Genomic DNA, 25873 nt, shown 5'->3' with positions numbered 1-25873 from the left:
TTTTAAAGTTTTCCAAAATTGGAGAATCTACATCTTTGGTTGGCACACCATTTCCTGGACTTTACCAGCTCTAGTAGTGAAGAAATTCTTTGCAGTATTTTGAGAGATGAAAAGGACTTCAGAAATGGTTGAGCAGCCCCTCCATACCTCTATTTTAGGGAAGGGGAAATCAAGGCAGAGTTGTGACCTTGGGCAAGGTCACACAGGCTGCTGGTGGCAGAGGCTTTTGTAATTTTTTTTTTTTTTTTTTTTTTTTTTTTTTTTTAAAGATTTTATTTATTTATTTTTCCCCCAAAGCCCCAGTACATAGTTGTCTGTCATAGCTGCACATCCTTCTAGTTGCTGTATGTGGGACGCGGCCTCAGCATGGCTGGAGGAGTGGTGCCTCGGTGCGCACCCGGGATCCGAACCCGGGCCGCCGGCAGCAGAGCGCACGCACTTAACCGCTAAGCCACGGGGCCGGCCCAGGCTTTTGTAATTCTCTCTGCCCCATTTTCCCCTTATCTGATCTAAATTACTTGTGGCCTGATGAAAGCATTTTGCTCTTGTTCTGTACTACTGAGCCAGGGCTTATGTTTAATTCATGCAGAATGTGATAAAACAACAGAAAGAATCTAAATATCATGGTGAGTACCAGGTGATGCAAAGAGCTCTGGACAAAGAGTCAGAACACCTTGTTTTAATCTTAGCTGTGACTTTGAGACAGCCACCTCCCCTCTGGAGGACTCAATTTTCTCATCTTTAAAAAGAGGGAGCAGAAATAAGCAACTGCAGAGGTCTTCTCCACCCCTAAATTCAGTGGCAGTGGTGATGACCCACCCTTACTAAGCGCTTGATCTGAGCCAGGCATTGTTCTAAATATGTTACGTGGATAAATCCTCAACAGGTGGGAAGATGGCTATTATCCCCATTTTGTGGATGAACACATTCATGCTTAGAGAGAAGTGACTTGTCCAGGGTCATACCTCTACCAGTAACAGATGGAGAGTGAATTCAGATCAATGGCTCCAGGGACCCTCTCTTCCTTATCGGAGGGGGACAATCTAAAATGATTGGCCTGACTTGCAGTAACAGAGACACAGATTCCAAATTGAGAACAATCATTACGATCATTCAACACAATGCCTTCGTTTTATGGATCAAGGACTGAGGACTAGGGAAGTATAACTTGAAGTATAAGACAGGAAATTTAATGGAAATATATGGTTACATCCACCCTATTGCCTAGACAAGTTCATATTAAAGAGTGCTTGACAGTTTATATTCACTTATATCATCTCATTTGACGCCCAAACAGGACTACCTGATGCGCAGCAGGGCAATGATCGTCATTCCCAAGGCATCTAGCCAAGGTTAACAGCAAACACAGGGCAAACCGGGGCATCCAACCCAAGCCTTTAACTTCCTGTCTGGTGTACTGTCACAGGCTGGAGAAAATGTCCACTATGGTAGGATTCTCTGAAGAGCCTATTCAGAATAAACTCTTAAAGAGAACTTGCCAGAGAAGCTGAATAATTATGAAACATGATTCCATGGTGTTCTGAAAAGAATCTCAAATAAGTGATAACTTTCTAAAGCTCACAACTCAAGTCAACAAGAAAACTGAAAACTCAGGTTTATGGTCACCTGAAAACTGACCTCTTTGGACTATCATTTAATTGCCCCTAACCTTCCCCCAGTCTCGACCTATCTTCAATCTTCCTACCAGTGTATTTCCTGTTTTCTTCCCTCCCTAACCAAGAACACCATGAAATTTAGGCATTTAAAAAATATTAGCTCCACTCTTATATAGCTGCAATCTTATACACCTATTTTTAAAAGCAGCTAAGTTAAACATTTTATACCTCTCACCTAAGGGATAAAAAAAATTCAATTTTTCAGTGGGGCAAGATTTTTTTTAAGTTCTGACCACCCTTGTTTCATATCCTTGTTTCATATCCAAACATATCTGTTCATATCATTACAACATGTGTTCATGTTGTAACGAAAACCCTTCATTACAGAAATAGCATAGGTACAACAGATAAAACATGAATTTAGAGCCAGACAATTCAAGCTTTAATCTTAATATCCATGACAAGTTACCTAGCCTCTCTGAACTTGAGTTTCTTCATACTCCTTTCCAAAAAATATGGGAGGAGGGAATAATACCACTACCTCCACGATTATTTCAAGAATTAAATAAATTATGGAAGTTGACTACTCCCAACACAATAGCTGGCACATTTTAAGTGCTCAAAAAAAATTCTCTCTTCCTTTCCATGGTTGTATTAATGCTAATGTAATTTTCCCTCCTGTTAAATCCGCTTTGCAAGTGATGTTTCTCTGAGCAATCTTCCTTATTAGAGGAGAAGAGACACATTATACACACCTACTCCATCTCCCACAGGACGTCCTCCTGGAAATGGGAGCACTTCGTGAACCAGCAGGTCACAGCAGCCCGACACCAGGGAGCTATGTCGCCACCCTGGACTTTGGCAACTTCTACTCTCTTCAACTACTCAGGCCCTGGTTTCTTCCTACACACAGTACACACAACCGCTCAGGCCTGCCAGGCTCCAGCGTTTATGACGCCCTCACATGTCAGAGCATCTCCACCCACTCCAAACTGCTCAGCGTCATGCTTCCATTCTTTGCCTGTTTCCTTGCAGGCACCTCGACTGACCTACTCCGAAATACATGTGTATACACTCAGGTGATTAAATAAAGTATTCTGAAATACAATATATTGTTTCATAGGCATGCATACTTTTGATTTTAGTATAATACTTTAGAGACAAAGCGCAAACAAATCGGCAGGGCAACATGAGCATGGTGTGTAAAACCTAGGGGACCAAGACCTTGGGTTTAAGTTCTGCCACAAACTAGCTGTGGGGGCTTGTTCAAATTAAGTTACTTCGTTGCTCTGAGTCTCAGTTTCCCCATGCAGAAAAGAACCAATGGAATTACATTACAGATTACAGTCTGGTTACACCAGAATGACCACCATGCTAGCCGCAATTACTGATAAGTGTGTGCACGGCCTAGGGTTTGCTGGGATGGAAAAAAACGGTTGCTCTTCATTCTGAATCTCCCTATATCTGGGTAATTTATTTAACCGATTTAAGATTTAACAGATGTGGTGTGCCTTCCCCAAGGTTAAAAATCACTCAAGAACAAGGCCAACCGAGTTGAAAAGCAACTCTGAATAATTCCGAAACCTGGTGGAAAACTTCCTAACTGTTCTTTGTTATAATCCACCGCATCAATGACCTACAACTCAATCATCTTTCTTAAAGACTTGCTCAGACCTCATCTCCTCTAAAATGCCTCCCCGAGTGCCCAACTGAGTGACTCCCTGTGCAGACACCTGTATTACCACACTAAATTATCTTCAGAGGCACCCCTCTCCCTGCCAGACAGCAAACTGCTCAAAGGCTGGGCCGTGTCCTGCTCTTCTCTGGATCCACAGTGCCCAGCATCACACACACAAAACCACTGCCTTAAACTGCAAACTCAAACACGGTTTAAACGGTTTACGTTTGCAGGTGGTCTTCATGATTTCCTAAGCAGATTCTGACATTATTCAATTTAAAGCAGGATACATAAATAAATAAACAAATAAATACAAAATATATTACTAAGTTAATTTTATAGGTGAGAAAACAGGCTCAGCAAAGTTAACTAAGCCAAGTTCAATCAAAGTCAGTGAACAAAGTCTCTGAGTCTAATCTCATTATAACACATGACAGATATAAAAATAATTTGCAGAAAAAGTACCAAAGTGCATGAAAACTAAAGAAATTCTTCTCCTATTACATCTTTTTTATAAATCTAACAAAACAGTGTAGACTGCTGATTCATCATTATTCCAATAGCAAAATCTGAAATAATAGAAATAATGAAAAAATTAGGGATACTTAAATTTAGATTCACAAATATAACCATACAATATTTTTTTTCTGTAAGTTTTTATAGATGTTCCTGAATACTTCCATGTATTATGAAATAAAATTCAGAAGGACTAATTTATTATTTCTACTCCTTAAAAGTTAACAATCAAAAGAAAGGGGGCTGGGCCGGCCCCGTGGCTTAGCGGTTAAGTGCGCGCGCTCCGCTGCTGGCGGCCCGGGTTCGGATCCCGGGCGCACACCGACGCACTGCTTCTCCGGCCATGCTGAGGCCGCATCCCACATACAGTAACTAGAAGAATGTGCATCTATGACATACAACTATCCACTGGGGCTTTGGGGGAAAAATAAATAAATAAAATTAAAAAAAAAAAAAAAGAAAGAAAGAAAGGGGGAGAGGCTCCACATCATACGTCATTAGGGAAATGCAAATTACAGCAACAATGCAATACCACTACACACCTATTAGAACGGCCACAGTCTGGAACACTGACAATACCAAATGCTGACAAAAATGTGGAGCCTCAGAAACTCTCATTCATGCTGGTGGGAATGCAAAATGGTACAGCCACTTTGGAAGACAGTTTGACAGCTTCTTACAAAACTAAACATACTCTTACTATATGATCCAGCAACCATGCTCCTTAGTATTTACCCAAAGAAACTGACAACCTATATCCAAACAAAAACCTACACACAAATGTTTACAGCAACTTTATTCATAATTGCCAAAACTTGCAAGCAACTAAGATCTCCTTCAGTAAGTGAATGGATACATAAACTGTGGTATATCCAGATGATGGAATATTATTCAGCACTAAAAAGAAATTAGCTATCAAGTCATGAAAAGACACAAAAGAAACTTAAATGCACATTACTAAGTGAAAGCAGCCAATCATAAAAGGATATATACTTTATGATTCCAATATACGATATTCTGGAAAAGGCAAAACTACCAAGATCAATGGTTTCCAGGGAGTGGGAGGAGGAAGGGATGAATGAGCAGAGCACAGAGAATTTTAGGGCAGTGAAACTACTCTGTATGATACTATAATGGTGGTTACATGCCATTATACATTTGTCCAAACCTAAAGAGTTGGTGCTGTACACCACTAAGAGTGAACAGCAGCGTAAACTACGGACTTTAGGTGATGATGATATGTCAACACTGGTTTTTCCAGCTGTAACAAATGTACCACTCCAATTGGGGATATTGATAACAGGGGAAAGCTATGCATGTGTGGGAACAGGGTACGGTATACAGGAAATCTCTGTACCTTCCGCTCAATTTTGCCATGAACCTAAAATTGCTCTAAAGCATAGTCTCTTAAAAAAAAAAGAAAGAGGGCCAGCCCCATGGCTTAGCGGTTAAGTGCGTGCGCTCCACTACTGGCGGCCCGGGGTTCGGATCCCGGGCGCGCACTGACGCACTGCTTCTCCAGCCATGCTGAGGCCACGTCCCACATACAGCAACTAGAAGGATGTGCAGCTATGACATACAACTATCTACTGGGGCTTTGGGGGAAAAATAAATAAATAAAAATTAAAAAAAAAGAAAGAAACGGAAGAGGGGCAATTTGAATCTATTTTTTCAATAATAATCTGATTCCTAGTCGATTATAATATCCTAATAGTATTTGGGACAAAGTTAAATACACTGAAAAAGAGGAAAGGCCAAAGTATTTCTTAAATTCAATAAACTGCATAGTTAATATGAAAAAAGCTCAAATTTTTTAAAAGGTGCAAGAGTATGCAGTACAAATTTTTCCTTCCATTCTTCTTCCTCAGACATCCAATTTCAAGATTATGTTGATTTTTTTTAAGTTTTATTTCATGGGACACTATTTCCACTATTATCCTCCCCAAAGATACAAGTGACATATCTGAAATCATGGCATTTTGTGCCAAAAAATATGAGCAACTCCTATGTCAAATGGTAGGTGTTAACAGAAAATACCCAAATTGAGAGCCTTGCTACTCAAAGTGTGGTCTCCAGACCAGCAGCATCACCTGGGAGCCTGCTGGAAATGCAGAATCTTCGGTTCCATCCCAGACCTACTAAAACAGAACTACCTTTTAACAAGATGCCCAGGTGATTTGTATGCACTGGTATATATGACACCACCACCTCTGTTTTCATAGAGTTTACAGGCTAATAGAGGAGACAAAATATTCAAATATCCACAACACAAGACATCAAACAGAATGGACTATGCAGCTACAAGAGTTCAGGAAAAGATCAGCTTTGGTCCCTAAGGGGTCCCCGCTGCCCCAGAATAAAATGCCAGCTCCTCTGAAGGAGTCTGTATGCCATGCATCCTGGCCCCTGCTCATCTGTCCAGTCTCACCCTTTGCTACCCGCTACAGCAGATTCTCCCACCAGCATGAACAAGAGCCCGTGACAGAGGTTCCTCCAACATGCCTCCAGGCCTTTGCACATGCTACTCTGACTGCCTGGCACACTCTGTCCTTCCCTAACTCCTCTGCAGCCACCTTCAGGCTAAGGCAGAAGCCATTCCCTGTTCCCCCCTGGCACAGCCCAGCTGGCTAGTGGTCTATCCTCCCCTCAGAGGAAATGCCTTAGGGGTTATCTTCAACCCTGTTTAGTACACCCATCAAATGAATGAATGAATGAATGAATGAATGAACAAATGAGTCATCAGAGATGCTTCAGGGAAGGGGTGAAGGATGAGAACGGTTTCGATAGTCAGAAATGGAAGACCAGGGCAGAGGCACATAGAGGCTAAGACCGGTTTAGGGAATTTGTCTAGGGGAACACACTATAATTTGCTTTTGTCTCATTATGAGAGCTGCTCCAGGCTCAGCGTTCTGTTGTGGATTAGGTGGGACTTCTATCCCTGCTTTTCTTTGTTCTCTCTTAGTAAAACCAACCTGTGCCAAAGTTATGGTCACTTTCAGCAGCTAGAGCTCCCATAACCCAAAGCGAGGCTGCTGCCACGACCAAACAAGGATGCCCCACAGGAGCTCTGCTGAGATCCTGGTCAGAGCTACACCAGCCTTGCTTAGCAGAGGCAGCAGACTTTTCAAATTCAAGGAATGGTTTGACCATGACAAGTTCTTCCCTCCTTATTAAACTCAAATGTCCACTAATTGAAAGTAATAGAAGTCTACAGAAGAAAAAAAAAATTTCTTTTTTTTTTTTTTTGGCGAGGAAGATTAGCCCTGAGCTAACATCCGATGCCAATCCTCCTCTTTTTGCTGAGGAATATTGGCCCTATGCTAACATCCGTGCCCATCTTCCTCTACTTTATATGTGGGACACCCCCCACTGCATGGGTTGATAAGCAGTGTGCGGGTCTGAGCCTGGAATCCGAACCTGCCAACCTGAGCCGCCGAAGTAGAGCACGTGAACTTAACCACCAGGCAACCGGGCCGCCCTGAAAAAATTTTTTAATATATATTTTTAAATAAATCCACCACATTAACCTAACACACACCTCAAGGACAAACCAATACTGGACTGACTTTAAGCAAGACAGCAGAAGAACTGCTGCCTGAGTACCAGCTATAGCCAGAGTCACACCTTACAGGAAGGCTGCTGTGTGCAAGTAAACAGAAGACGCTGGTCAGAGGCACCCAAAGTGGGCTGATCCAGTCTGCAGGAAACCTCAAAGGTAAATAAATCAGCCCAGCATCAGGACACACCACGTCTGAAAGCCGTGGCTAGAAGCAGCCAGCCAAAGGACAAACTGCACTTGTACTCAACATACAAGAAGAGATTAGGGGGCCAGCCCCGTGGCTTAGCAGTTAAGTGCGCACGCTCCGCTGCTGGCGACCCGGGTTCGGATCCCGGGCGCGCACCGACGCACCGCTTCTCCGGCCATGCTGAGGTCACGTCCCACGTACAGCAACTAGAAGGCTGTGCAACTATGACATACAACTATCTACTGGGGCTTTGGGGGAAAAAATAAAGAGTTAAAAAAAAAAACAAAGTGGCTGTACCATTTAAAAAAAAAAAGAGAGAGAAGCGATTAGGTACTGGGTCATTTGCACCAATCTCAGACAAACAAGAAAGGAAAGCCGCTGGGCCACAGCATTGCAGAAGATAAAGAACAATTACATATCCACGGTGTTCCTTCCTTACTGAAGCCCAAGCTACCACTATCACCTCCTGCCCAAACCACAACCACCTCCTAAGCGGTCCCCCAGCGTCCACCCAACATAGACATCAGCCGTCACTCCTCTTTCATGCGCACTAATGGCTTCCCTCTGCACTTAGAAGCAAATCCAAACCCTGTACTGTGCCTACAGAGCCCTTAACAGCCTGGCCCAGACTACCCCTCCCTGGCTCCGGGCCCACCTCTCCGCACCAAGCTCACTGTACTCCAGTCACACCCGCCTTCTTCCTGCTGCTCTAACATGCTCACCTGGTGCCACCTCCAGGCCTTGGTCCCTGCTGTTCCCTCTGCCTAGAACATGTTTAGCACCCTCTTACCACTCAGATGAAACGCCACCTCCTCACCATCCCAGTGCCCAATCACTTTCCACCAAACTGCCTTGTTTACTTTTCTTCCTAGCACTTACCACCATCTAAAATTACCTTGTTTATCTATTTGCTTCCTCCTTTGCTGTCTCTCCTGCCTCGAATTCCAGCTCCAAGAAAACAGGGACCTGGTCCGCCTGTTCACTGCTCAATCTCCAGCTCCTCAAACAGTACCTGGCATGCAGTAGGTACTTGATACTGCGTTGAACACACGTTAAATGATTTGTTGAATGAATAAAGGCTATAAACCTACGTTTTAGCCAAGGCCAGAATATGAAAAACCTGGTTTTCCATAAAATATTCATTAGCAATTACTTCTCTTACAAAAGGATTCCTTGCCTAATGCATTATTAAATATTTGACTTACAAAGCTTCAGGGTACACATTTTTTAAAGGATAGACTTGTGCAAAGTGAACTACCTCCTCCAGGGCATGAATGGTGCCTGGTACACAGAAGGCACCTGATAAACATCTGCTGAAGAAACACATAAGCACTGGAAAAAAAACTTAAAACAAGGCATAAACTATATGAAACTGCATTTGGATTTGAGAACAGGGCAAATTTGGCTAGAATTAGGTCCCATTTTCCATCTTATCTGATAAACTGACAGATATCGTTAAAATCCCCTAATTTGAGAGACCAGCAATAATCTTCGCCATTATCTTTGCAGGCAGGTACAAATCCAAGTAAATTCAGAAAGTCACCTGGCAGTTCCGCGGCAGCCTGTCTTCACTAACAGACACTTGGAGCCATAGAAACAATCAACAGAAATACTCAAAACTGCCAGGTTGGTGGGAACATCTGTGGGTTTAGTATGAAAATCACGAAGTTTGAGGAAGTTTCTTTTTATTCATAATCTATGTAAAAACTCAAGTGTCCCCACGAAAGGCTAATCAAAAACTACACCTCTATAAAACCTCGCCCTGTTCGCGATACAACACACACCTGCCTTAAGGATCCAGGTCATGTCCAATTTAAAAAAGGTGCATTTTTTTTTTTTTAAACATAATCTCTTTGAAACAAAAGTCTTCCCTGTCTACATCATGCAATTGCGTACTCTACATAGTCAATATTCACACAATATTAATGCATTGCCCAAGAAAAACAAAGTCATCTTCAGGTATCCATCTGCATCCAGGGATGCCCGCTCCGCTTCTCCTTCCCTATAAGGTGTTCAGCTGCAGTTTGCAAAGGACAAAACAGAAACGAAATGAGACGTGCAAGTGTCCGTGTGAGGTGTGTGCTCCTACGCATTTGTGTGTTCTTGAAGGGTCATTCTAAAATCAAATATAAATGCATTTTGGGATTATGCACATTGCGTGTATTATCTGTGCCTCGTTTCTGCTCTTAAAACATTTCTCTGTCTATAACGCAGTGTGTTAATGACTTGTCTCTTAACTGAAAACCAAATAGGTTCCATAGAAAGCCACTCTTGTAATCTAGAACCCCAAGAAATGAACTTTCAAAGAATAGTTTAATAGTCTAAAAGCTCTCAGAGAATAACATATTGTCTATAAAAATCAATTTCAGGATGCAATTTATAATAGCACCACACCTAGAAGAAATGAAATATAAAATAACTACATTTTTTTAAATTATGCAGACAACTGATAACTCTGCTTCAAAAACATTTCATAGTTTTTTTGTTGTTCTGTAGTTTAAACAACTTTGAAATAAGATGATTCAGAATTTAGATCAAGTTAACATACAGTTCATTTACATGAACTTTTCAAAAGTATTGCCAGTTGGAGAAGGCTGACAATCCTTGTAAAAGTCCTTGATATTTTTTTTGAAATAAAGCTGTGGTCTGGTGTTTTCACTGTCACCTCTGTGGTCAAGGTAGACAAAAGTTCATCTCACTTCTCTAGGGAAAAGCATCTTATTACACACATTTTAGAAAAGTAAGTAGAACTATAAAATAGTACTTGGCAATACTTTTTTTTAGATTTACTTCTTACTGATTTCAAAATAAAACAACATAATGAATCTCCATTTGTTGTTTTTTTCCTCCCTTTGGCTTTACAGTATAAAAGTATAACAATATAAAAGTAGACTCAAATCTTCAACCAAAAATGAGTAAGTAAAATATATTCAGACAACACACCTTGAATTACTTTTTAAGCTACATAACATGATTTTAAAGTTTTAGCATTATTTATAAAAGCCAATTAGCTATCACTTCAACCCAGAAAATCTGGGCATTATCAACTTTTCTTCAGTACAAAACTACTTTATAACGACTGGAAATTCTTTTGAAAGTCATTTCATTTTACGACTAGCTGTGTTTCAGGAAGTGAAGACTCTGGTGCGAAATGGGAGATGGAATACTATATAGTGTCTGTCTAGTAACTAATGTCATCTGGTTTCTTTGTCTCCATTTTCTTATCACTTAAATGATAGGCAAAGACTTACCTGTCTCAGAAATGGGTATTTATAAAAATAACACTCTAAAAGCACTGTATCGTAACTAGAAATATAACGACCACCTAATTATTAATTGTAAAGGGTCACAGAATGGCTAACGGATTCTGTCAATATGAGTTTATTCCTCAACGTGCCATACGCCAGGAGTAAGCCCTGCCAAGGGGTTAGCTAAGGGAGCGAGTCTGTGGGGTTAGTGAAAGATGCCCTACTGACCGGCTGGCCTTCAGAGGCTGCGAGGGATGCCTCACTCAAAACCCTCAAACACCTGGTGCTCTGGGCGAATGTTATTCTATTACTGCTCTCAAGCTGGTGGGAACTCCAGAAATCTACTCCAGTCTCTTCATTTTAGCAATAGTGAAACTGACTTGGATCTTTATCGCTCAGTTATTCTGAAGGCGCCGATGTTCTGAAAATAAAATGTTAACAGCAAGTAAAGAACTTACACTTAAAATTCAGACCTCAAAACCTGCCCTTTGAAACCAGGGAGTTAAAAATAAGAGACAGACACCCTGTATGTGCAACAAGTTCAGCTTTTTGGCATCCTCGGAGCACTATCGCAGACAACCAGGCACAAATCTGGAGCAAGGAGGATGACACACAAGGTCCCCACGCCGGGGAAACGACAAGCGGTGAACCCAAGGCGCGTGAGGGGTTGCAGGAGCCAGAGAAGCTGACCGTCCCGGCGGCGCGCCTCACTCTCCCCACCTGTGAAATGGGCGTGACACCACTCGCCCGTTCGCCTCACGGGGAAGAAGGACTAATGAATGAGAACCACCTGGTACACGGCCTGGGCCGCGCTGGCCGCTCTCCGGCCGCGGTCCCCGGGCTGCGGGGCGCCCCCCACCGCGGGCGGCCCGGGTGCGATCAGGCCCCCGCGGCCGGCGCTCCCCGCGCTCCGGACCCCCCACGGCCCGACGGTTACACAGCTTCCCCGAACCGCGCCCCGGGACGCCGGCTCCCAGGGCCCCCGCCGCCGTACCGGGCGCCGGCCCGCCGCTGCCCCGACGCCGCCTACCTTGGCCACCCAGCTGAACAATGGTGACATCGCGGGCCGGGCGGCGGCTCCTCGCCCGCCGCTCCCGCTCACTCCCGCCGCCGGCCCGTGGGGCGGCGGGCAGCCGGGGGCGGGCTCGGGGCGCGGCGGGGCCCGGGCATGGCTCCCCCGCGGCGGCGGCGGCGGGCTCCTCCCCTCTCGTCACTGCCCGGAGAGGTCGCGCCCGCAGGGCTGCCCGGCGCAGAAAGGGAAGTGGGTGCGGAGAGCGCGGGGCGGGAGGGGCGCGGGGAGGGGGCGCGGGGAGGGAGCGCGGCCGACCCCGCCCCCACGCTCGGCTCGCGGCGGGAAGCTGGACGTGCGGGGGTCGCCCTCCTCCGGGATGCCTCGGCTGTGCAGCTCCGGGAGGAGGAGTCCAAACCCTGCTGCCCGGAGGCGCGGCTTTCTAGGCCTCTGGGGTCCGTTGCGCACAACTTTCGGAAAACTAGGCATTCCTCCTTCTGAGGTCGGAGAAAAGCCCCCGAGATGGAGCGGACAGAAAGCCCGCCCAACTTTCCCGGGGTTACCCCCACCCCCATGGCGTTTCTTCCTAAACGCTCGAGATTGCTGGTAACAAAAGGACCAGTGTTTCCCCAGCCGCTAATACCTTTATGTAATCAAAGGTGGTTTTCTTGGAGTCAGAAAACTCAGCTATTGAGACTAGAAAAGGGGCGGAAGAAAAGAACCTTCACCTCCTGCCAGCCTGGAGGTTTTAGCAACGTGAGAAATGTTGTTTTCACCACAGTTTTCTTCTCTCCCAAGGCAAGATGATAAAACAGTGCAGTTTGTTTATGGCTACAAAGGTTAGGCTGAGTTTCAAACTCAGACACCCAAGAATTCCACGTCGGAAAAAAAAAACACCAAAGGTCTGATAGCCAGTGTGTAAATATATGTGTCATGCTAAGACACTCACTGAGTTCCTCAGGCCAGGCCAATGAGCCATCCTAGCCCAAGAACATTGCTTCTCTTTCCTTTCATCATATTAATTATGCATTATCTTCATGATAGGCCAGTAAGACATTTCAATGATGTTCCCCAAATGCCTGGCATCTGAGTTAGGTGGGTCTATTAGTTATCTGTTGCTGCATAACAAATTACCCCAAAACTGAGAAGCTTAAAACAGTTTCTGTGGGTCAGAAATCCAGGAGCATCTTAGCTGGGTGCCTCTGGCTCAAGGTCTCTCTTGAGGTTGCACTCAAGCTGTTAGCTGGGGCTGCAGTCATCTCAAGACTGGACTCAGACGGAAGGAGCCACTTTCAAGCTCACACATAGTTGTTCCCAGGATCCAGTTCCTTGCGGGCTGTTCCTGGGATCTTCAGTTTCTTGCTGCATCATGTGGTCCTCTCCATAGTGCTGCTCACAAAATGGCAGCTTGTGGCCCCCAGCACAGGTGATCCAAGAAACAGCACATGTCCAAGAAGGAAGTCAATCATTTCATAAACTAATCTCAGAAGTGACATCCCAAGACTTCTGTATTCTATTCGTTAAAACCGAGGACATAAGTCTAGTCCACATTCAAGGCAAGGGGATTACAAAAGGGCATGAATACCAAGAGGGAGAGGGTGTCATCTTTTTTTTTCTCCTTTCAGGTAGGGTGCATGGGAATAAGATAAATGATAAAGGCATGGGGAAAGTCAAGAGTGATATCATTCTAACAGAGCCTACCTGGGTAATTGAAAAGGGCCTTAGGAGCATCTTAGGGAAGTGCTATTCTTTCATTCTTTTAAGCAGTGATGTTCCCTAAAGAAATTGAGAGGTGGCAAAGGAGAGTGCATTTGCAGCCATTTAACCAAATCTTTCCCTGTTACCACACCACTTACCCAAGCAAATGGAAGAGATAGAGGCTGAGAGCTCCATTAAAGTCAGAGCCCTTCTGGCCCCTACAACCTTGCTCCTCCAAGAGTAGTCCATGGACCAGCCGCCTCAGCATCACCTGGCAATTTGTTAGAAGTGCAGAATCCCAGGCCCTGCCCTAATCCAGACCTACTGAGTCAGACCTTCATTTTACCATGATTCCAGGTGGCCAGTATGCACGTTAAAGTTTGAGATGCACTAGTATATGAGATTCATTGACATTGGTCTTAAAATAAGTTACTGACCAACAGCCCCTTCACAGAACAGCTAAAATTGTCCTGAGTCCTTGCAATGGTGTGAACTAGTGCAGCTAGAGATCTGGAGAGCTCTGGGGCAGCAACATGGTTTGGATGGGAGTGGATGGGCAGCTGAGGACCAGGAGGGACAAGCTGGACTGATGACAATCATCGTACTCCATCACTCCAATCCCCAGCCTGAGCTCTACGAAAACGCCCAGAACTTAAGAGCAACTCTGGGGAAAAGATCAGAGGAACCCAAAATTGCCTAAAGAAACCTCAGTTACCTCTAACTGTCGGAGATAAATTTTCTGCCACTAGGTAGGAGGCAAAGAGAAATTATATTAAACTTTGGAGAATAAAAATTGCACTTCTTGTAAAAATAATAATAATAATAAAGTCAGACCAAATCCTGAATGTAATAGTTACAAAGAAAAAGTGTGCGGGCAGGTGAAATAGGGGCATCAGGCCTTCACTGCTTAAACATGGATCCAGTTCTCCATACATACACATCAGGGTGGAGGCTCATGCAGATCCTGGTTTGAACTTCCCTAAACCTTACATATGGTTGAGACTCACAGAGGTCTCCCTCTGCTCCAGGTCTCCCTGCCTGATCCAGGACTGAGCAGAATCACTCATTTCTTGGGAACATAAGGGCCTTTCCAATGGGTAGACTTGATAAACAGTGACCTTTGGAGCTCTGACACCAAATATTTTTAAAAATATACATGAAAGGTCTTATTTTAATTTACTGCCAACATGTAGCTGGCAGTCACACTACATGAAGATATTCTCTTATAATCTAGAATTTCATTAAAGGGAAACTGTTAACATCAGACGATCTCACTGATCCCACACTCAAATAAAACAATTTTCGTTAAAATACTGCACTCCCTCCCATCTGAAAAAGGTTTCCTTACCCAAGAAACTGTATACTCCCTCAGGAAAGAACTATATGTAGCCGAAGCATCAGTAATTTTTTTTTAATTGAAGTATAGTTGACATACCATAAAAACAGTGTGGAGGTTCCTCAAAAAATTAAAAATAGGACTACCATATAATCCAGCAATACTGCTTCTGGGTATTTATCTGAAGAAAATGAAAACATTAATTCAAAAAGATATGTGCACCCCTATTGCAGCATTATTTACAATAGCCAAGAGATGGAAGCAACCAAAGAGTCTATCGATAGATGAATGGATAAAGAAGATGTACAGATATACAAGAGAATATTATTCAGCCATAAAAAAAGAATGAAATCTTACCATTTGTGACATGTTTGGACCTAGAGGGTATTATGCTAAATGAAATAAGTCAGACAGAGCAAGAGAAATACTGTAAGCTTTCACTTATATGTGGAAACTAAAAAAAGCATCGATAATTTTTAACAGCTCCCCAGTGATTCTCTTTCAGCCAGAATTGAGAATCTCTACAGACAGAATCGTCATTGCTCAAAGATGCTGATGGTTCCCAGCTGATCATTCCCAGCCCTCGTTGTCTATCAGAGTTACCGGTGGTGCCAAGTAGGGGTAAGTGGGGAAGGAGGGCAGATGATTGGGCTGCTCTGGGGCAAGGCTGTATTCTCAGAGACCTCAAAGGGCAGGCAGGTCATATAAATGTCTGAAGAGGGCCAGGTGTGAGACAATAAGAAATGAATGAACTGTGGCATCTTGGAGAATGCATGCTCAATTATTAAAACCCCACACAGACAAGTAAAATGTGTCAGCCAAATGAATTCAGCAAGATAGGTCATTATATGGTGTTGACCTCTGGGTTTACTTAAAGCTTGGAAGAGTGTGTGTGTGTGTGTGTGTGTGTGTGTATTCTAACAGGTGATTCTGACTGTCAGCCAGGTTTGAGAACCACTTCCAAGTTCTAGATCCCTGATTATTATTATTTTTTTTAATTTTGACTTAAACATAACTTAAGCCTCCTTCTTTTCTTTCTTTCTTTTTTTTTTTTTTTTGCTGAGGAAGATTCACCCTGAGCTAACATCTGTGCCAATCTTCCTCTCTTTTGTATGTGGGTTGCCACCACAGCATGGCTGCCAACAAGTGGTGTAGGTCTGTGCTCAGGAACTAAACCCAGGCCGCCAAAGCAGAGCATGCTGAACTTAACTACTAGGCCATGGGGCCAGCCCCTCTAGATCCCTTATTTAAAAAAAAAAAAGATACGGTTGCTCTGTGGAGAGCAATACACTTTCCAAATAGGACAACTGAGATCTAAACAACTAGGATCTACAGAAAATCCAAGACTGCTGTCTTTCTAAGTAACTTTAAAAGGATGATTTAATCTCTCACCATCTCAGTTTTCCTGAGACATTAAGGGAGATCTTGAAAAGAGAGGAGAAAAACTTAGGAACTGGAAGAGTTGCTCCCCTGCTAAGCCTGACCATACTCCCCCAAATAAACCCCAACATTCCTGCCCTACTCTTCTGCCAAGTTCCTCCTTTGAGGAGGAGCAAGAGGAAAAACCTCCAGAGAGTTTAGGAAAAGATGCCAGACAGGCTGCTCTCCATCAACTCAGATGTGGAGGGCAGGGAGGCTAGAAGCATGCAAAAGCACGACCTCACTCTGCCAACTTGTTCCTCCCCACAAGACATGGTTAAAAATAGAGCCATTGTAATACCAACTCAACAACGACACTCAACTTGGTTTCAAGTGAATCAGAACCCCCTCGCACTTGGCAACTACCATTCTGACACCAATTACAATGGTTTTCCCACCACCACAAGCAATTCTGGGACACCAGTGGGGTGCCCTACAATTCAACTCAATTCTGACTCTATCTACATGGAGATAATATCAGATCCCACAGGTTAGGGGCTCAGTCCTACAATGCTGCCCCCACACCTTTCTTCAGATGCCAATCACAAGTCCAGGTTGTCACCTGTGCTTCTGACCAACCAGCTATAGATCGCAGGTTCTCACAACTTCCTCCTTGGGTTCAATTAATTTGCTAGAGTGGCTCACAGAACTTAAAGAAAGATTTTATTTACTAGATTACCAGTTTATTATAAAAGACTGTAACTCAGAAACAGCCAGATGGAAGAGAAGAGATGCATAGGGCAAGGTATGGGGAAAGCCCACGGAGCTTCCATGCTCTCTGGGAGCACCACTCTCCCCACATCTCCACATGTTCAGCAACCTGGAATCTCTCTGAACCCTGTCATTTGGGTTTTTATGGAGGCTTCCTTACATAGGCATGATTGATTCAAGTATTGGCCATTGGTGATTGAACTCAATCTCCAGCCTCTCTTCCCTCCCCAGAGGTCAGAGGGTGGGACTGAAAGTTTCAACCCTCTAATCACATGGTTGGTTGCCAGGGCAACCAGCCTCCATCCTTGGGTGACCTAGAGGCTTTCCAAAAGCCACCTCATTAACATAACAAAAGACACTTTTATAGCTCTTTTCGACGGAAATTCCATGGGTTTTAGGAGCTCTGTGCCTGGAAGGAGGTGAAGACCAAATATATATTTCTTATTATAAATCACAATATCACAGCAACTGATCAGCAATTTATTCAGTTTGAGAATATTCATTAGCACCTATTGTGTAAGCAACATGTGTACTTACTTGCAAGGAATAGCAAAGATGATCAGAATTGAAGCCTGACCTCAAGGGGCATAGAGGGTAGCAGGGAAGAACAGGCAGGGAAAAGAGAAGAATGCCACGGGAAAGGCCCAGGTGAAGGTCCATGGAGTTCCCAGAGGAATGAAAGCTAACTTCAGGCTGCAAAGGAAGAACCAGCTTCCTGGCTGGAAGACATCAGGACTTTTACAGATGGTGATGAGGGAGTGGGCTTTCCAGGAAGAAGGACCAGCTGGACAAAGGCATGGAGGACTGGTGCTCATCTCCGGAAATCAAGCCTTACTAGGGCAGGTAGGACAAAAATCAGAGCTCATGTTGTAGAGAGAATTTTAGTAAATGGTAGTTTGGAGTTGTACACTCATGCCTCACCAGCATAAAAGTTTCTTTCCAGAAAAAAATATTTGCTGAGGATACTATCAAGTCCAGAAAAATCATGGAAGAAAATCCCTCTGTATGAATTGAAAACATACGTCCATGGAAAAACTTGTACATGAATGTTCACGGTGGCATTACTCATAATGGCTAAAAGGTGGAAACAACCCAGATGTCCATCAACTGATGAATGGATAAACAAATTGTAGCGTATCTGCACAATGGAATATTACTTGGTCATAAAAAGTAATGAAATCGGGCCGGCCCTGTGGCTTGGTGGTTAAGTGCACGCGCTGCGATGCTGGCGGCCCGGGTTCGGATCCCGGGTGCGCATCGAGGCACCACTTCTCCGTTCATCCTGAGGCCGAGTCCCACATGCAGCAACTAGAAGGATGTGCAGCTACGACACACAACTATCCACTGGGGCTTTGGGGGGAAAAATAAAATAAATAAAATCTTTAAAAAAAAAAAAAAAAAAAAAGTAATGAAGTACTGATGCATGCTACAACATAAATGGGCCTTGAAAACATCATGCTAGGTGAAAGAAGCCAGACACAAAAGACTATATATTGTATGATTCCATTTATAAGAAATATCCAGAATAGGCAAATCCATAGAGACAGAAAGTAGATTTCTAGGGACTGGGTGGAGGGAAAAATGGGGAGTGACTGCTAATGAGTACAGGATTTGTTTTGGGGGTCATGAAAATATTTTGGAATTAGATAGTGGTGAGGTTACACAACTTCGTGAATATATTAAAAACCCAAATTTCATGGTATGGGAATTATATCTCAATTTTAAAAAATCCCTCTATGAGATGATGGTTGAATACCTTTAGGTAAGTTAATTCCCTGCACCTTTATAATAATAGAACGCACACTTCAAAGGGCTAGTTTCAGGGTTAAATGAGATGCATATGAAGCACTCAGCCTGAATCCTTACATATAGAAGGTGCTCAGGAAATGTCAGCTGTAGCAGTGAGTGCCGTTGGTTAATGATGAGTATGTGTGACGGTTAATTTTGTGTGTCAACTTGACTGGGCTAAGGGATGCGCAGGTAGCTGGTGAACCTTATTTCTGGGTGTGTCTGTGAGGGTGTCTCTGGAAGAGATTAGCATTTGACTCGGTAGACTGAGTAAAGAAGTCCACCCTCATCCGTGTTGGGTGGACATCATCCAGTCCATTGAGGGCCTGAATAGAACAAAAAGGTGGAGGAAGGGTGAATTCTCTCTCTCTGCTTGAGCTGAGACATCCATCGTCTCCTGCCCTTCGGACATCAGTGCTCCTGGTTCTCTGGCCTTCAGACTCAGACCAGAACTTATACCGTTGGCCCCTCAATTCTCAGGTGTTCAGACTTGTACTGAATTACACCGCCAGCTTTCCTGGTTCTCCAGCCTGCAAACAGCAGACCGTGAGGCACTTCGGCCTCCATAACCACGTGAGCCAATTCCTATAATAAATCTCCTCTTATATAGATCTCTTGTGAAAATTAATAAACAGAAACCTCATTTGAAAACGGAGTCCAGAGGCCAGAAGGGGGAGCTCTCAGGCCCTTTAGATGACGGCAAGCCCAACAGGAAGAAGAAAGACTTCCTCTTTCTGCTCAGCAAGAGCTCAGCCAATGAGAGACAGTCACAACTCAGCCAAAGACAAGCCACTATACTTTGTACTCTACTTCCTCCAATGGACTCTTTGTTTACAGTAGGCCTCCCAACTTCCTTTCCCCTCTATAAAGGAGTTTCTCCTCCCCTTCTTCTTGCAAGTGGCTTGCCACGGTTGCAGATCCCAAATTGCAATTCTTTGTTGATCCCGAATAAACCCACTTTTGCTGGAGAAATAACTGGCTGTCTATTTGTTTAAGGCCAACACTCTAATATATCCTATTGGTTCTGTTTCTCTAGAGAACTCTGGCTAATACAGTATATGTTATAAATGTAGAAATGAAACAGAAGTGATGGGCTGGAGGTCTCAAATTCATGGCTGGGTTTACAGACAGGACAAACAGTTGAGATCAAAGAGGAGACTGCATGTCAGCCAAAACTAATTCTGGGATGGGTGGGCCCCCAGGATGTCTCTCAATATTTTCCTCTCCCTTTTTATGAGTTGCTATGTCTAGCAGTATGACTATGCTCCATCTGTTACTTTAACTCTATAAGCCACACCATGAATCGTCCAAGTTTCTCTGGTAAATTCCTATCATTCTAGCTGGGCAGTGCACAAGCATTACTAGCCTCTCACACTTTCAAACGGTTCAGAAATTCCTCCCTAAGAAATGGATCCTGCTCACTCAAACTACTACTCTCCCTTTTCTCTTCCCCACACATCCTGTGCCTCCTTACCTGTCTACATCTTTTGCTTTCTCTCAAGCACTCACATGTACTCACATTTTAAATCATGCTAAATTCAAAATGGAGTCTTTGGGTGGCAAGACTGAATATCTGAAGACCAGCTTCAGAGCAAATGGTGCTTAATAAATTGGTGAATGAGTGAAAGAAAGTATGGTGGGAAAGTGGGAGGATAAATTTGGTGAAGACTTATTTGGAGGTAGACAATAAGTTCAGGTGATTAGCTGAAAAACATTCTACTTTGATAGATCATGTCAACACTTAAATTAAGGTCTCCAATTTTATGTTTTGGTTTTGTGTGTCAAGCTGTAGTTTCTTGTTAGCCAGAAAACAGCAAATGGATTTAATAAGAACATTTTTAGTGGCTCCAGCCACTTTCAGTACATTTATCCAAAAGCCTTTCAAAATTAAAAACTGGCTACAGCCCAATTAGAAATACTAAGAAGACTCTGCAGTATAAAAAGGGAGCCATTGAACTTATAACTCTAAAGGGAACCAAACAGTAACAAACTCCCTCAAGAATAAAGTTCACAGGGCCTGCCCGGTACCTAGTGGTTAAGTTCGGCATGTTCTGCTTTGGCGGCCCAGGTTCCTGGGTTCAGATCCCCCGCGTGGACCACACCACTCCTCAGCCATGCTGTGGCAGCGACCCACATACAAAATAGAGGAAGATTGGCACAGATGTTAACTCAGGGCTAATCTTCCTCAAGCAAAAAAGAGGAAGATTGGCAACAGATGTTAGCTCAGGATGAATCTTCCTCACCAAAAAAAAAAGAATAAAGTTCACACCAATTTCAGGATGGCTTTTTTCTCTCTGCACTCAGCACTCTTGTGAAAACAGAAATTTACTTTACGACACAAAGTTATCTCTTCATTAAAAATAACAATCAATTCATTAAAATGCTTATGACATTTCTAAACCAACTAAATTAATACATTTTGCTATTTAAATATCTGTTCCCTTCTCAGTAATTAATTTACTTAATATGTATAGTAATCATGTTCACTTTTTAGTTGGTAAGACATTCCAAAAATAGAAACAGTGTTTTTCTATTTTTAGCTCAGCCTATAAAGTTTAAGCAAATAATCTTCTTTCCAAATTACTGTGCACACATGTTTCAAATTCATGGAAAAACCCAGTGGCAATGAGCTCATAAAAGAAAATACAGTGAAAACTTAAGAGTCAAAAGATTTTTGACATCTTCACCCTATGCTACAACTAAACATAGATGCTCAGCTTTAAACTCATTTTTATTATAATTCATCATAGAAACATTAAAACACCACTTTGCATAGCACCAATGTCACCAAAAAATAACTTTTTTTCCTAAACTGAAAGTTATGTTTCTCCTAAAAAATTAGACTGAAAAATATCAATTCCTATTTCCTAATCAAATCTATTAGTGAGTAAAAATCACACCAAAACTTGCCTTTTCTCCTTCTTTCATTGTAAATCATAATTTCCTTTTTTTTAAAAAAAAGGTCATTTAGTTTACCTTTGATTAAAGTGATTTCCCACTTCTAAAACAATTTCTATTTGTTCATCTTCATCTAGTTCTTTAAAATGGTCAAGTTTCAATCCACCAGTCGCACTCCTTGGTATTTACCGAAAGGAGTTGAGAACTTATGTCCACACAAAAGTCTGCACACGAATGTTTATAGCAGCTTTATTCATAATTACCAAAACCCGGAAGCAACCAGATGTCCTTTAGTAGGTGAATGGATAAACAAACTGTTGTACATCCAGACAATATTATTCAGTGCTAAAAAGAAATGAGCAATCAAGCCATGAAAAGACATGGAGGAAGTTTAAATGCATATCACTAAATGAAAGAAGTCAATCTGAAAAGGCTCCATACATACTGTGTGATTCCAACTACATGACATTCTGGAAAAGGCATAACTATGGAGACAGTAAAAAGACCAGCAGTTATCAGGGGTTGAGGGTGGGAAGGGAGGGCTGACTAGGCAGAGCACAGAGGATTTTTTAGGGCAGTGAAAATACTTTGTACAATACTATAATGATGGATACATGTCATTATACAGTTGTCCAAACCCACAGAATATACAACACCAAAAGGGAATCCTAATGTAAACTATGGACTTGGTGTGATAATGATGGGTCAATGTAGGTTCATCAATTGTAACAAATGTATCACTCTGATGGGGGATGTTGGTAATGGAGAAGCTATTTATGTGTGGGGTGGGGTATATGGGAAATCTCTGTACCTTCTCAATTTTGCTGTAAACCTAGAACTGCTCTAAGAAATTAAGTTAAAAAAATCGTCCAAGTTTTAAATACAACTGAAACTCTGTCAGTGTCGTCACCCTTTTCAAAGCCTAAATTATGTGCTTCAGGATTTTGGATCAGAGCCGCACAGCAAGCATCTGAAGCTGAACAGTGACTCTTCCGTGTTGGTTACTGGTGCCTGGCACAGAGCCACCAAGTAGCTCTGCATAGTTGCACAAAGCAATTCATATGTCTCCTCGCTGTAGCTTGAGATGCCTACAAAAAGTCCACCAACCCACGTACACTTGCGTATCACCAAGAGGAGCATGCCTGGTTATGCTCAGCACAATTTTCAGTTGCACAGAACAAACACACTTTCCAGAAGCTAAGACATAAGTGCTGTGTTCCTAGGTAAATGCCATTTTAAAACCTTGAAGATAAAAGGTCTCTTGGAGTCACTGCTTAGCAAAGGATTGCATAGGTTATAAAATAAACCATCATCTGCATCCTGGTCTCTACACACAGCCAGAAAAGGCAGATAAATGAAAACAACTTCTGTCAGCTTAGACAGGAGACGTAAGGACTGAGAAGATATGAGGGAAATGGCTTCTCTTTTCCCTTTGTGTTGGAATCTCCTTCGATTTCTCAAATGCTTATAAATAGCCAGGTCTCAAACATTGCTCTCCTCACCTGGAATTTTTCAAACATGACAGAGATTATAAACTCTGGGCGAAGTGAAGATAAATCGGCTTTCAGAGGAGGGTCAGGATTCATCTAAAGTGGTCCGATTGATCTGCACAGAGCCCTTTGGGGTCCTTCTCTCTGTGTAGGCAGTACGTCTTCAGAGGCAGCCCAGGAGGAACATGGAGCTGGGCATTCAGGTGCATGCCGCTGGCTTCTACCCGCCCAGGACTGGCTGCGAGATCTCAGGCAGCTCGTGTTGCATCTCTGGACCCATGTCCACCCCATAAACTTCGGAGGTTAGACTCAGGATCTCCAAGGTCCCTTCTAAGCTTCCCTCAGGAACGCTATGAAATATGTGATAAATTAAATGCTCAGGATGGGTTCAGGCTGGTAGCCTTAGCTCAGGATCAAGGTTGAACTAAACACACCTGCTCACTAATCTCAAGGTCATAAAGTCACCAAGGCACCAAAGCTCTTGGAACTTTTCCAGAAACCTAGAGTGGGTTCCTTACCTCAAGGGAGAAGATTGCAAGAATGAATGCCTGCAAATCAATGGCAGGAGTCACCTGCCTCCTGTCTGAGGCAGCCCTTCTCTAAGATCAAGGGTCAGGAAGGAAGGAAACCAAATCAATTGAGCACTTATCGCATGCTAGGTATTTTCATATATTATCTCATTAATCCTCAAAACAACCGCAAAGCCTTGGGGAGAGGGCATCCCAGAGTCTTGGGGGTCCAACTCCTGCCCTGCAAAGCTGCAGGGACAGGACCTCTGTCCCAGTGTGTCCAGAAGGTAGGACCCCCACCCCAGTGGGCCTGGAGGGCAGAGAATCAGAGAGTCAAGCCAAAGAGGATTATTCTCAAGCCTTAAGATCTCATGGAGTTTGCGTTATAGTTGGGACTTCTTTCTGGAATGGGAATGTCTATCCTATGCCTGTCCCACCACTGTATTTTTGAAGAACATAATTTGTTTGATTTCACAGTTTCACAGCTAGAGAGGAATTTGTCTCAGGATGAATCATAACTCAAATCTCACCCACGTCTGATTTAGATGATATTTAGACGAGACTTTGGACTTTAGACTTTTGAGTTGATGTGGAACAAGTGAAGACTTTGAGGGCTGTTGGGATGTCATGAATGTATCTTGCATGTGAGAAAGACTGAATTTTGGGAAGAATGCTATAGACTAAATGTTGGTGTCCTCCCAAAATTCATATGTTGAAACCCCATCCCCAATGTGATGATATTTCAAGGTGGAGCCTTTGGGAGGTGATAAGAGAGGCCATGAGAATAGAGCCCTCATGAATGGGATCAGTGCCCTTGTAAAAGAGTCCCCAGAGGGAGCTTTCACCCCTTCCACCATGGGAGGTTACAGCGAGAAGATGGCTGTCTATGAACTAGGAAACGAGCTCTCACCAGACACGGAATCTGCCAGCACCTTGATCTTGGACTTCCCAGCCTCCAGAACTGTGAGAAATAAGTTTCTGTTGTTTATAAGCCACTCAGTCTAGGATGTTTTGTTATAGCAGCCCAAATGTTCTAATAGTAATAGAACATAGTGTGTATTGAGTACTTACTATCTACCAGACACTGCTAACACCAGCAACCCTTTAGATGGCACTCATTACAGGCCAGGCATTGTTTTAAGCATTTACAATGTTTGAGGTAGGGACCAGGATTACCCTGTTTTGGACGGGGAAACTGAAGGGGCAGAACCGGGATTCTGGCCCAAGCACTCTGTCAACTTAACCACTTTACTACACGGCCCCTAATTATTATCTCGAAACTCTGCTGCAAGGTATTACTTATTCTGTTTTGCAGACAAAGAAGCTGAGGTTCAGAAAGGTAAAATAACTCACCCAAGGTCATGCCTGGGTAGAGCTGAGGCTCCCTCTGCAATGGCAAGAAAGCAATCGGTCCCATCTGCTATCAACACAGGGCTTCATGCTCTAAGATTTCAGGGATCTAGTCTAGTCAATAGAGGTTCTCGAGACAGCCACCAGCTTCCAGCCAACAGCAGGCTTTGTCAGGGAAGAAGTTCTGCCTCTCTCCTGGGGCTGGGGGCTGGGCCAATGCCAGCTAGACTGGATGGAGGTGAGCTTGAAATAGCAGCAGATTCTAATGAATAATCAAATGAATGAGAGAGGAAAGAAAGGGAAGGGAAGCAAGTTCTCTCTGGGTCTGAGGCAGCAGGGCTCTTCTCAAGGCTAGTGAGAAGGAGGCCATGCTGGGGGCTGGCAAGCCAGACCCGCCCTGAACCCAGGACAAAGCAGGGGCTGTGGGGGAGGCAGGAGTAGTGATTCTGCCTGAGAAAAGCTGGCCTGCTAATGGAGTGGAGGACCTCGACCTCCTAGTGCCCAGAAAATTCAGTTGGTTGGAGCTTAAAGAGAACTTGATTCTTGGGTTGGATGAGTCAGTGGGTCTAAGATGAGGTTTCCTTACAAGAAACCTCGCCCTCCTCTCCAACTGTGACATTGTGCTGCAAGGGCCACAGGCTGGCCAAATCCAAGAAAGAGGCACCCAGCCCCTCTGGGCCAAGAAATGTTGCTTTATAGTTTCAATTCACAGTTGATATACAATATATATAGTTGGTGATTTCAGGTATCCAACTCTGGACCCCCTCATGCATAGTAGTGAACTTAAGCCACTGCAGTATCCATTAATTCATTCAGTCACTTCATAAATATCTATTGCACCCCACCACACACTAGTCCCTG

General features: G+C 43.4%; 1 protein-coding gene across 5 annotated transcripts in view; it reads right to left on the bottom strand.

Moving 5' to 3' along the window:
- Window positions 1–25873, bottom strand: part of TBC1D1 (TBC1 domain family member 1) — a 215662-nt gene that overhangs the window by 131431 nt on the left and 58358 nt on the right. The window contains exon 1 of one of the 5 annotated variants that reach the window (XM_087434182.1): window positions 11835–11974. The exons of the other annotated variants lie outside the window; for them this stretch is intronic. Coding sequence (XP_087290308.1) covers window positions 11835–11864 — 30 coding nt within the window. The 5' untranslated portion in view covers window positions 11865–11974. Of the gene's footprint in view, window positions 1–11834; window positions 11975–25873 lie in introns of those variants that run through there. 5 annotated transcript variants of the gene reach the window in all.

Source organism: Ceratotherium simum, chromosome 8 (genome assembly GCF_057802395.1).
Source record: "Ceratotherium simum simum isolate JZ-2026a chromosome 8, ASM5780239v1, whole genome shotgun sequence".
Taxonomy (NCBI): domain Eukaryota; kingdom Metazoa; phylum Chordata; class Mammalia; order Perissodactyla; family Rhinocerotidae; genus Ceratotherium; species Ceratotherium simum.
This window is presented reverse-complemented; position numbering and strand designations above follow the sequence as displayed.